The sequence below is a fragment of the Lottia gigantea genome, assembly GCF_000327385.1.
Source record: "Lottia gigantea unplaced genomic scaffold LOTGIsca_7, whole genome shotgun sequence".
Classification (NCBI taxonomy): domain Eukaryota; kingdom Metazoa; phylum Mollusca; class Gastropoda; family Lottiidae; genus Lottia; species Lottia gigantea.
The window spans coordinates 416,740-429,820 of record NW_008710370.1 but is presented as its reverse complement, the minus strand read 5'-3'; the positions used below and the strand labels follow the sequence as shown (position 1 = coordinate 429,820).

General features: G+C 34.0%; 3 protein-coding genes across 3 annotated transcripts in view; 1 reads left to right on the top strand and 2 right to left on the bottom strand.

Annotated features, from left to right (window-relative positions):
• Positions 1–2,428, bottom strand: part of LOTGIDRAFT_107885 (hypothetical protein) — a gene marked incomplete at both ends in the record, with an annotated part of 18,072 nt that extends 15,644 nt beyond the window's left edge. The window contains one exon of the mRNA XM_009065386.1: positions 2,288–2,428. Within this exon, the coding sequence (XP_009063634.1) occupies positions 2,288–2,428 (141 nt within the window). The remainder of the gene's footprint in view (positions 1–2,287) is intronic.
• A 3,774-nt stretch (positions 2,429–6,202) lies between these two features.
• Positions 6,203–6,787, top strand: LOTGIDRAFT_56334 (hypothetical protein; the record flags this gene model as incomplete). Its single annotated transcript, XM_009065346.1, has 1 exon — positions 6,203–6,787. A coding segment is annotated over one exon (585 nt), but the record flags the coding sequence as incomplete, so codon positions are not given.
• A 3,693-nt stretch (positions 6,788–10,480) lies between these two features.
• On the bottom strand, positions 10,481–10,702 carry LOTGIDRAFT_100545 (hypothetical protein; the record flags this gene model as incomplete). Its single annotated transcript, XM_009065385.1, has 1 exon — positions 10,481–10,702. A coding segment is annotated over one exon (222 nt), but the record flags the coding sequence as incomplete, so codon positions are not given.
• Between the last annotated feature and the right edge of the window lie 2,379 nt (positions 10,703–13,081).

The following is a 13,081-nucleotide window of genomic DNA, read 5'->3' as shown; positions in this document are numbered from 1 at the left end:
GCCTGTATCAATAACACATTCTCTTAATACTATAATACTAAATAACCATATTAAAAATAACATAAAATACAACTAGTATCAGTAACACACCTCTTCTTATAATAATACTAAATAACCATACTGAAAATAACATAAAATACAGCCTGTATCAGTAACACACCTCTTATTATAACACTAAATTACAACACTGAAAATAACATAAAATATAGCCAGTATCAATAACATACCTCTTCTTATAATAATACTAAATAACCACACTGAAAATAACATAAAATACAGCCAGTATCATTAGCAAACCTCTTCTTATAATAATACTAAATAACCATACTGAAAATAACATAAAATACAGCCTGTATCAATAACACATCTCTTGTTATAATAATACTAAATAACCATACTGAAAATAACATAAAATTCAGCCAGTATCAATAGCACATCTCTTAATACTGTAATACTAAATTACAACACTGAAAATAACATAAAATACAGCCAGTATCAATAACACATCTCTTAATACTGTAATACTAAATAACCATACTGTAAATAACATAAAATACAGCCAGTATCAATAACACATCTCTTAATACTATAATACTAAATAACCATACTGAAAATAACATAAAATACAGCCTGTATCAATAACACATCTCTTAATACTATAATACTAAATAACCACACTGAAAATAACATAAAATACAGACAGTATCAATAACACATCTCTTAATATTATAATACTAAATAACCACACTGAAAATAACATAAAATACAGCCTGTATCAATAACACATCTCTTAATACTATAATACTAAATAACCATATTAAAAATAACATAAAATACAACTAGTATCAGTAACACACCTCTTCTTATAATAATACTAAATAACCATACTGAAAATAACATAAAATACAGCCTGTATCAGTAACACACCTCTTATTATAACACTAAATTACAACACTGAAAATAACATAAAATTCAGCCAGTATCTGTAACACACCTCTTATTATCATAACACTAAATAACCACACTGAAAATAACATAAAATACAGCCAGTATCAATAATACATCTCTTAATATTATAATACTAAATAACCACACTGAAAATAACATAAAATATAGTCAGTATCAATAATACATCTCTTAATATTATAATACTAAATAACCACACTGAAAATAACATAAAATACAGCCAGTATCAATAATACATCTCTTAATATTATAATACTAAATAACCATACTGAAAATAACATAAAATATAGCCAGTATCATTAGCACACCTCTTATCATAACACTAAATAACCATACTGAAAATAACATAAAATACAGCCAGTATCATTAGCACACCTCTTATTATAATAATACTAAATAACCATACTGAAAATAACATAAAATACAGCCAGTATCAGTAATACACCTCTTATTATAATAATACTAAATAACCACACTGAAAATAACATAAAATATAGCCAGTATCATTAGCACACCTCTTATCATAACACTAAATAACAACACTGAAAATAACATAAAATACAGCTAGTATTAGTAACACACCTATTATTATTATAACACTAAATAACAACACTGAAAATAAAATAAAATACAGCCAGTATTAGTAACACATCACTAAATCAAATGATTTTGTTCTAAATAGAATCAATGGTGGTAGTTTTTATCATGTCTAAAGTCAGTCTAAAGGATTGATCCAGATTAAAGCCAAGAAAAAATATTTATAGTTTACCTGGTATCAAGCTGACTTTTGCTAAACAAAAACTAATAACAAACACTAATAATTTATCAGCTAAGGGATCAAGATGTGTACCAAATGCTGTTTTCTGGCTTGGAAAGGCTCGAGCTATGTGGCCATCTAACTGAAAAAAAAATATAACATGTGAACGTGAAAAGCTGCATGAACATTTAACAGTATGCAGATATAAATATTAGACTAAAACAATCGTCCAATACCCTTCTATTTTTATTTATCGGCAATAACAGAATTGGTTAGAGTGTGGAATGACAAACAAATGGTGGTCATGGGTTCTAATCTGTCATCATGTTAAAGTCTGGTGACCTAATATAAGTCATCATTCCTCTTATTCCAATCGACCCTGAACTGCGTTGATGGGCAACATTCATCCAGGAAAGATCATTGCCAACAGGATTGGGCCAAGAATTCTCTTGGATCCTAATTTGTGATCCTTATTTTCTTTAACAGAAAGCCACAGACTGGACAAATTGCTTCAAGCTTGCTGAGAAATCATTATTCTTAAGAAATAAAAACCCATTAACATACCACATCAGTTATACCAGCAATAACTAACAGACCTAAAGACAATTGATAGGAATGACTGGTTATCAGATAGCCTAATATAGGAGTAGAACCTATTCTGAACATGGTTAATAAATTAGGTATGGTATATATATTTTCTTTCTGAAAAATAATTAGTTTCCATAATTAATGATATCTACTTAAGTAAACTTGGTCCCAAATATATATAATTCTCTAGTCCAAATTTTGGCCTTTTTTTCTCTGCTTCAACACATATTGACCGCTAATAAACATGTCAGTTTAATGCTTAAGCTGCAGACAAGACTGGGCGAATTTTCACAGCGAATGGTTTGGACAAGTCAATCCCCAGTGTATCCAGTGCTACAACATTTTGTCCGACCATCGGCTGAAACCATTCGCCAACATCAAGCATGTTGTCATTAATCGCCCCATTAATCGCTCTTGTCTCGTGTCCACGCCCTGCAACCACTCTAGCAAAGTCTATTGTGAACTTTCCAATGACACAACCAACAAAATGGCAACCTCCAGTGATGTAATGTGTAGTGCAGAAAAGAAATAGGAATTAATTATGTTATGGGAGTCAAAGCCCAACTTATACGATATAAGCAAATGCCACTCTTCGCTTCTTTCTGGACACCAGAGCATGCGTAATATAATTTGCAGACGAGTTATCCACTCAGGTATTCACACAGTGTGTCCACTGCATCGGCTGAATGAATTCAACGGTGAATAGTTCCGCAAAGTACCAGCTAATAAAATTCGCCCAGTCTGTTCTTAGCTTTATGCATATATAAGCCAAATGCTGAAATATTCAAAACTAGTCATATGTACAAAAGTTTACTTTATTTGACATAAATGACAGAATTTAACACTTGCAAGGATAAATTGCAATAGGAATGATGAAAACTTTCCACAATGACCATAGCCTGCCATGTTCAGAAGTGAGCTGATAAATAATGAATTGCCATTTAACCCATCTGGTAGGATGTGTGACTGAAACTACCTCGTTATTTTTATAACTGTTTATGTCAACATTTCAGTAAAAGCCCAGTAGCATATTCAGGGGAAGGGTCAATAGGCCCTTGGTGCCTCACCTTTAATTTATGGACCCCTTTCCGACATTTCTTGATACGCTCCTGCAAGTGCCATAAATAATGGGGTGTAGGTCACTTATTTAATGAATATATTGACTAGTATTTGTTTTGGCCAAGTGGAAGTCGACAATAATCATCACACCCCTGTAAAGTTAGATGGTGGATTCAATTTAAAAGCTTGTGACCCTCCGTGGCTTGAGATGAAAAATAGAGATTATCAAAGTAGAGATTAATATTGAGTTTACAATGTGACAAAATAACACTTACATATTCTTTTGGCTCTTTGTCTGCTGCATCAGAGAAACAAACAGAGCCTAACTTACATCTTCTGTCCAGTTGGGATGGCTTTAAAATTCTATATTCTTTGTTTGAGTGATTGTATGAATTAGAGCCATGGCCATAAAAACTATATAATTGTCTGTTACATGTGGCAGTTGCAATTCCATATTTCTTTAATGCAACTATATTGTCAAAGCTCCTAAAACTGCTTTGCCAGATAAATGCTTCAGGAGATGTTGAAAAAGAGCATTTGCATTGGAATACTCTTGGATTTGACGGTGACAACGATAAGTCTTTCTTATACAGATCACAAGCATCAAATTTAACGAGTCTTGAATGTTTTGCCTCAGAAATGAAACGAGAAATAAGTTTTAAACTACTCATGATGAAAATAGTCTATATCTTGAATATGACCTTGACCCTTGCATGGGAAATCCATGTTGACCTACAAAACACAAATAGACCAAGATTCATTTTCAAACAAACTTTACAAACTGAAAACATGACATTGAAGCTCTAGTCCATTCAACGAAGCATAAAACTATCAAACAATCCGATGGCAATAGTCAAAATTGTCGTTTTTCATGTAAATATCACATTCAGGTAAATATTTATGGGGGCTGCCATATTGGGTGATCACGTGGGATATCAACGTCATATCGGGTTTTGTCAATTCGCCAAACGTGTCAAACCGGACAAACTTTTGCCAAACCGCACATTTCTTCATGACAAACTGATGCTGTAAAATCTCTTCTCCCTGGTCTTGGTTCCAAAGTTTTGTTTACAGATCGAATATGTTATAACACCAAATCTGGACCGATAACCACGAAGTTACATTATCCAAACGTTTCTGGCAATAACGCTGTTAAGGTCGAAAATTGGTGGAGAGGAATGATAAAGCAGATTCAAGAAAGACAAACAAACTTTTGACTTTTAAAAAGGCTTACATGGATAATCCTTGCCAAGGACCAGCTGATCAATAGGGTTATCGTGAAACCTAGCTGTTGTCGTGGACACCGAGTAATAATCTGACGACAATATGACCCATCTGCGAATATTCTACCATGGGCAATGGGCATTCGCTACAATGACGAATTTACAATGAACACAAGACCAATATGTCCACCAGTAGGCAGTTTGATAAACACGTTTGTATATTCTGTGGTTAAAATGACATAGCATTTTGGCTGTAAATACGTACGTATCTTTTATCTTAAAACAAAAATTACTTTCAGTTTAACTCATAATTTAGCCAATATAGGATATATATTTACTTATAACAAGTATACTAAGCTAATATCATTGAATTAGGTTGAAGTGATGTTAAAATAAAAGCTTCAAGTGGTCGAAATCCGTCCAATGTGTTAATTTACTACCAGGAAGTTAGCCTATTAAAATAAAACTCTATATTCGGGTCATTATCTCATTAATTGTGTCATCCTGTCCTATATTAAAGATTCTGGTATCTTTTATAAAGTTTGTCTATCTTATCTTTGATCAATTTTGTTCAAAGGTCAAATCTTTACGCGACCAAAATGGCAGAGTACCAGTAGTTTTCATACACATTTTGGACAGACTTGTGCAATTGGATCACATTTTAAAATCTTTTTCTGATAAACTTTAGGAATGGTGAAACTAACACGACCAGGTTTGATTCAACTTTTTAGTTTTCAATCTGACTTTATAGAAGGCCTACATGTAGGATTTTGGCCATATTGTCAGCTGAAATTCTCATCTTTCTTCATTTTAGATACTATATAGCCACAAATAATTAGGCACTTGCCCCAATGCCACCTTTTTGAAACGACGACACAACTTTACAAAGTGTCTTTTTTTCAATTATGTGCATGGATTTTAAATCTACCCACAAACACCCTTTTGCCTAATTTGAACTTGAAAGAAAAAAACAAAAATATGCTTGGGGGGACAAATTTGTCGAGAGCAATAACCAAAACAATTTTTCATTAGAAATAGTAAATATTCCTTACATGGTACATAATTCGTGATAAATTCCCGAAGTTTAAAGATTATGTTTTTTGCAGGGCTGAATAATATTTTTCACTTCAAAAGCTGGATGAATTGTTGGATAAAATGTTTACGTGAACCAATTCAGAAGTCTGCTGTGTTAACCGATTTAATGGTGACATTCTTGTGTGTATGTTTTTTTGCCATATTTGGATATACAGTGCTGATATTACGAATACCGTCTGGAACAGTGCCGAGACCGATTCCTCAAACATCCAATAAACGTTTCCATAATGCACCAGTGTTTCGGAGAAATCCTGTAGTGCCAATGATTAACAGGCATCAGCATCGATTCGGACGGAATGACCAAGGAAACAAATTGGGAATATTTAGAAAGAACTCTCAACCTCGTGGTCGCGCTCTTTTACATCAGAGTCGTTCTTTTGTAACTCACGACATTTATTCAAAATTTGTCGATAAATTTATAGCTTCACAGAATGTCAGTCACAATAGACCTTTCCAAAATATATTTTCCAACAATATGCCAAAAATATGCCAAAATAACAACTCGCAAATAGATTTACTAATATTAATATTCAGTCACTGTGACGCTAAACAGAATCGAGATACTTTAAGGCAGACGTGGTTGACGTATTCAAATAAAAACACCGCGAATATACGATATATGTTTCTGTTAGGAGAGGGAAGTGCTAATCAAAATAGCAAATCAAAAATGGAGGCAGAAATCCACAGAGACGTTCTCTTAGGAAATTTTCAGGATACGTACACAAATTTAACGTTAAAGACAGTGATGGGTTTACAATGGGTGGTTCACATCTGTAATCAAACCAAATTTATCTTGAAAACTGATGATGACGTATGGGTCAATGTGCCAATGTTATTAAAACGCTTGGAAACTTTTAGATCCACCACTTTTACTCTTGGTGGCATGTGTCAACTTGGACGCCCACACCGAGACATGAATTCCAAATACTATGTTTCTCACAAGGACTATCCGTCCGACGTTTATCCTCCATTTTGTACCGGTACGGGCTATGTTACTACTCCGAATGTAGCTGCTAAAATCATCAACATGTCTGCAGTTGTTCCCTATTTCCATTTAGAAGATATTTATGTTGCTATGTGTTTAACTAAGCTCAGGATCAGTGTTATTTCCATTCCAGGATTTCATAATTCACGTCACGATCATTTAATTCCAAAGTGTTACTTTAAAACTAAAAATGTGCTTTTAATGCATAAATTTAATCGCACCGAACTTCAAGACATTTGGCAGGTGAGTTCAAACTGCACAAACAATAATAATAATAAACGTTTGGAACTTTTCAGAAAAAGTCCACTGGGAAATCCAAGTGGAAGGAAATCATTTAAAGGCTGGCGAGGTCCTTAAATATGCCGAGGTGCATACAAAATTCTGAAATTATTTGCAAAAAAACAAAAAACAAAAAAAACAACGTTTCAGTGGATCTGACATTACAGATTTTTTTAACATGTACACTCACAAGGAAAGTGATGTATACTGCTTTCAAGGAATGTCCTTTGTAATATACTTTGTTGATTCGATTACAATGTAATAGAAATTGGGGTCACAATTGACAATATTTCGACTAACGGCTTCAGACATAAACAGCCTTTGACGAAATTTACTGTGAATATGTATGGTCTCTTTTCAAGGGTCGTAAAGGCTTTATAAAAATTTATGTGTATCGGAGAGACTGATAATAGTGGTAGCATCAATTTGCACCAAGTCAAATTTCAAACAGATGTTTGTGATTCCTGCAATTCCACTAAAACTAAGTGTTTGATGTTATTTATTGCGAAGAACACTTAGTTTTTTGGTATTGTAGGAACCACAGACGTCTGATTGAAAATTAGAATGGCGCAGATTGATGCTATCAGTGTCTACGATGCTCATACTTTTTTTTAAGAAAACTTCTTTACAACCCCTTTAAGCCTTCAGAAATTGGCTTGCTTGCTCGATAAGGAAATCCTCATTAGACACTCTCCATCCGGTAGCATTCGATAGAACGGTCTGTCCTCTGAGTCGTGTTCCCCAAGAGTCTATTATGTTGATCTGTTATATAAAGCTAATGTATCAGGCGGAAATCAGATAGTTAAGAGACTGATTAATTTGAATTTAACAATTAATTTGTATAATTATGTATTTTCCGTTTAACAGTTGAGTGCTAATGAAACTTTCTCTAGTCTTCAATGAATTAAATACGTTCGGAAATAACATCTCTCATTCTCATAGGAAACTATTTCAATCAAAATAACATGAATATTTGATTCCATCGACTATTGGACCCCAAATGGAGTCTTCATATTTCCGTCAAAGCGTCCTAAGCAGATGTTCTGGAAGTTTTTCAGTCGACTACGATCGCATTGCTTGTTTTACTTTCATCTTTGTCGTTGTCCCAAAATCATTATTGGTGTGGGGTGGAATAACCTTGCAGTCCAGATGCAAATGATCATTTTGCCCCCATGAAAATGTCTATTACAATTTGTTCTTTTAGCCACGCAAAATAATTTTTCAGTTATAATAATTAAACTCTATATGGCGTGTTAGTGTGTTTGCCGTTTCCAAATAGAAAGTAACAAAGTGGAACTAATAACTGACCAATGGTCAGCAAATGTCTAATTTCCAATTATAGCCATACTTAGGACTTCCGTTCAATTCTTGACCACGCTACACTTCTAACCTACCCGTCACATAAAAGATCGGCAAAATCATTAACCTTTAGTCGTAGGAATAAAAAATACACTTTAATAGAGAGTAACAATAATTACTATTTGTTATTTTTTATCACGAAATATCCAGGATTGACTATGATTAAATTCTATTTTTTGCGCATAAGCCTTAATTCGTACTATGGAAATCCGCCTTCCAAATTATCGAACTAGTTGCTATATTCATAACACTTGAAACGAGCTCTTTAGTAAATTTAGTATAGATTATGTATATTGTGAGGGCCTCTCATAGGTCCGCGCTCAAGAATGTAATTCTACTGGGGCAGAGGCTGTATTAAGTTCTGCATTCTCCTATTCCAGCCTAAAAGGGTGCTACCCCGGCTCCCCACCCCAACGCTTTTACATTTCCTATCATTGTATAAAATGAATGAATTACATGTGATACCCTGTTGAGAATTGGCCCTCTCACGTAATGATACAACACCACTGCTCCATCATGTAACTAAAGGAAACCTTTTTTTTACAATATCTGTAATAGCTGAAATATGTACAGTTTGAAGAAATTAAAACTTCAAATAAAACTTAATCTTACATTGGTGTAAAATATTAGCGCTGTGAGGACAGAAATCACAAAATCTTGAAGCTCTGACCGAAGAGTAGAAATGAATACGACCACATAATATATACAAGGTATAGAACTTTTCGGCATTTTCACCAATTTATTCATTTCTCAACTGAAGCTGAAACCAACTGTTAATAACAAATTTGGTCCGTAACATGAATCCGAGATAGTACCTGACAATTTCACGCTAGTCACATACCAACACTATTACCTATCACAAAGGACAAATATTTTATTACAAACATACATACTAACTCAGTAGCCCGTAGAGAGAGATGATATAATTGGACAGACGACAGTTGGGTCTGATATTTGTCCTTCTGTGTCCTGTGTGATGTTTGGTACGTAGTCGTAGGAAGACAAGTCATGTCTTAAGATCGCCTATAGTGAACTGCGAGTGAAACTAATTCACAATTGAAAAATCATCATTATCATTATTGTAAAATTTATAACATTTCGGTATCTTGTATACCATTTTATATGCAATACAAAAACTGAAAGCGTGAAACTCTTCGTGACAACACATTAGGCATTACTATCCTCATAGAATTATATTGCATAGGACATATGTATGTGGATAGCATCATCTGCCTCGAATCTGATTAAAATGCCGGTCCAGATGTTTAGGTTCGTGTAATTTGTTTCACTGTGGTTAGGTTCTAAGCTCTGTTCAATACAAGATGTGTCAAAAAAATATAGAAAGAAACTTCTGATCTACATTTTTAATCAAATTTATAACTCCCAACCGTTCTACTGCACACAATCCCTATCAGACCCTCTTTCACATTGGTATCTTATGTGTAAGTGTCCATAGTTTTGAGGTGAGTCCTTATGGAGTACGTACTATACTTTATTGACGTCATTTAGAGGAGTTCTTAACATCCAGGGATCCCAACCATAAATAGATGGTAATGTTGATGGAGGTAAACCAGAGTACTGTAATGATGTTGGTAAATTATTGAATCCTATTGATCTGAAATATACAATTAATACATTTAAGAAGATTACGTTCCAATGGTCATACTGGTAAACTTAACGGACTTTCGTCGGGGTCCAGAAAAAAGTAAACGATGTTTCACTTCCTACTTTTTTTGTTGTGGATTGGTTAACACCAAATTTAAAAATATTGTATGTCCGTTTGATAAATGCCGGGTGTAACATTGTAATATCATTCTTTGTTAATAAAACATCATTTGCTTTTAGCTATTAAAATTTGTCCAATTTTCAAGTTCACATTCAGTTTTCAGACCCAGAGATTACCAATTAATCGGCACATACTTCCTCTGTAAATGGGTAGGAATAAAACTGGAAAAATCAATGTCAAGATTCAGCTTCAGGAAAGAAAGGATCCGCAAGATTCTGAATAGCTCATGATGAGCTTGTCAAATAATGCCGAACGGAATCATTTTCACGTAAAGGATATACAAGGCAGAGAAAAACACATTTGGCTGAAATGTTCAAGAGTTTAAGTCATTTATCGTGCGAACGACCCAGCTACAATCTTGTTGAAAGTATACCCTACCTAATATGTTGGTCAATGTGTGCTTTCTCTATTCGTTTGTCTTTAGCACGTCTGTTTTGATACCATATCTTAATCTGTGTTTCTGTTAAATTGAGATCGTCTGCAAGTTCAAGACGTCTGGTTCTAGTCACATACTCTGCTCTTCGGTATTCCATTTCTAGTTTTAACGTTTGGTCGCTACTAAATGTTGTTCGCTGACGTCTTGGTTTGTTTTCGCGTCTTTTTCTGTGGGGAACTGAAGGCAAACGATAAGAAATGAACACAAAATTACGTGAACAAAATTGTGAAATTAATACATATATTTTCTTTTCATGCCGTTTTGGCATTAAATATATACTGATTGGTATGATCTAAGAATACACCATTCACATAAACAGAGTCATTTTATATTTTCAATAGATGAAATAAAGTAAAAAAAATTCTTCCCAAATAAATTTATAGTTCACTTCATATATTGTATCTCGATAGCACCGAACCACCATTGATCGAAATTATAATAATATAAAGTGTATCTCCAACGTGAAGCAAATACATGGCATTTGAATGACCAGTAGAGCAAGTTACTATTAGTGTCTGAGAAACTGACACAATTTTGAAAAATTACCAATCAAATTAATTGACCAAACAACACTGTTTAATTATAAAAGTGTGTTTTCAATGCTTGCAGTGGTGGTGATGGTAGATGACAAGTTAACGTCCGCTTATACTAGAATCTTGTATCGCAGAGTATAATGCTGGCGGTTGATTGAGAACTATCATATACTACCCGAAGTATATATACTACTAGGCTGTAGATAAACTATGAAAAAATAGAGAATGAGAGAGTTTTAAAACTTACCGTAAGGAGTCAGTGCTAGTGAATTGGAGAACATAACAGGTCTGGCTGAGCTATAATTATTAGCATTAAGGTGATTGGTAAAATTTGACAATTTGTCCATACTTGATTCGGCTGTCATCAAATGTCCGAAATTATACTTTGAAAAATCAAGTCCCAAATATGGATGTACTTGTTTAAGAGTTGATACTTGATTCAATTTACTTGCATCTTCTGATGGTAAAAACGACGATGCTGTAAACTTCATGTTCGTTGGTGCCGTTGTTTCCATTTCACATTAATTAGATTTTGTGTTACTAAATTCCAAAATATCACTTATTAATTCAATATCATTTAATTCTGCAGTTAGGCCGCGACAAGTAACGAAGGATGCCAAATGTCATCAAATGATAATCTAAGCGTGCGCGGCTCATTTTGTATATTTTCTGCGAATGAAAATTATCGCCTGAAATCAATAAACAACAAGGAGGTCTTTTTAAACAAGATTCAATTGTTCTCACATACATAAAAGAGTCGTTTTCTTGTAATTATTGTTAGTCAGCAGTCCTAATTTCCGGTTTCCAAGAATCGTCTGCACGCGAACCAATCACGACCTCCGAACTACAACGATTTCACCAATTGACAAGGGGGCGTGCTACCTCGTTTCCGATTCTTTTCATTTTTAATAATGAGAACCTAATTATTACATTGGGAAACGATAATTGAGCGATTAAGAGATTGATGCCTAGAGCACGTGCCGACAATAAGAATCTAATTGATACTTAATAATTAATCTAATCATTTACAGTATCTTTTATCCTCAAACACAAATCGTTATCTTCACATACTCTCTAACACAAAATCTCTTTAAATAACGACGTATTGACACGAAATTAAACCAATTTACCATTATTTGATAGGAATGAATAGGGAATGAGAATACATTATAAAGAGAAAAATAAATAGCTCATAGACATGTAGCCACAAAAACAATTTGATTTTTTTCCTGTTGCAACCAAGAGCTGATTAGTTGTATCTTTTATCATTAATTATTTCAGCCCTACTGGGAAGGTGGAGGGGGGATGGGCAATATATGATTTCGGGGAAGGGAGGGTTTGATTCTCCCAAATGTACAGGCCTAGGGTGGAGCAGACACTTTATTTAGAAATCAGGATTAAGGGTCTTGATATTGGGTTTTCTTCTGTTCTTATTCTGATCTGAAATTAGAAAAAATAACTCGCCCAATGGGCGAGAAGTATAGTATCTGTTATGTACTGATTGTTTTTAGTTTACTATGAACAATATTATCATTTAAGTTCTTATTTTTTGAATATGCAACTATCATTTTCTGCTTATAGACATGGGGGAATTTCTCTTGAAGGCTCTTATAGTGGGCATGAACTATCTTGCTTGCTCGATTGCTGGTTGTATTAAACGGGACAACAAAGGGTGCTATGCCTACATTATGATGAATATTTAGTCCTATAGGTCTTGCTGTATTCAATGTCTCAATCCAATGGGCCTCCCTAGATTGACGGAATTTGGTAGTTTCATCTTCGGGCAAGTCAATTTCTATACGCTCCATTGGGATTAGGGTGAGATCGTCTATTGAATGGTCGTCGAGGTTGAAATGATTAGAAACAGGCTTGTCTTTCTTTAATTTGATGTCTGACCTATGAGCATTAAAGCGAGTTCGTAAATTATTCTTAGTTTCTCCTACATATTGTTTGGGGCATTTCTTGCATGAAATTAAATATATTACATTCGAATGTTCACATGTTAGATGTTCCTG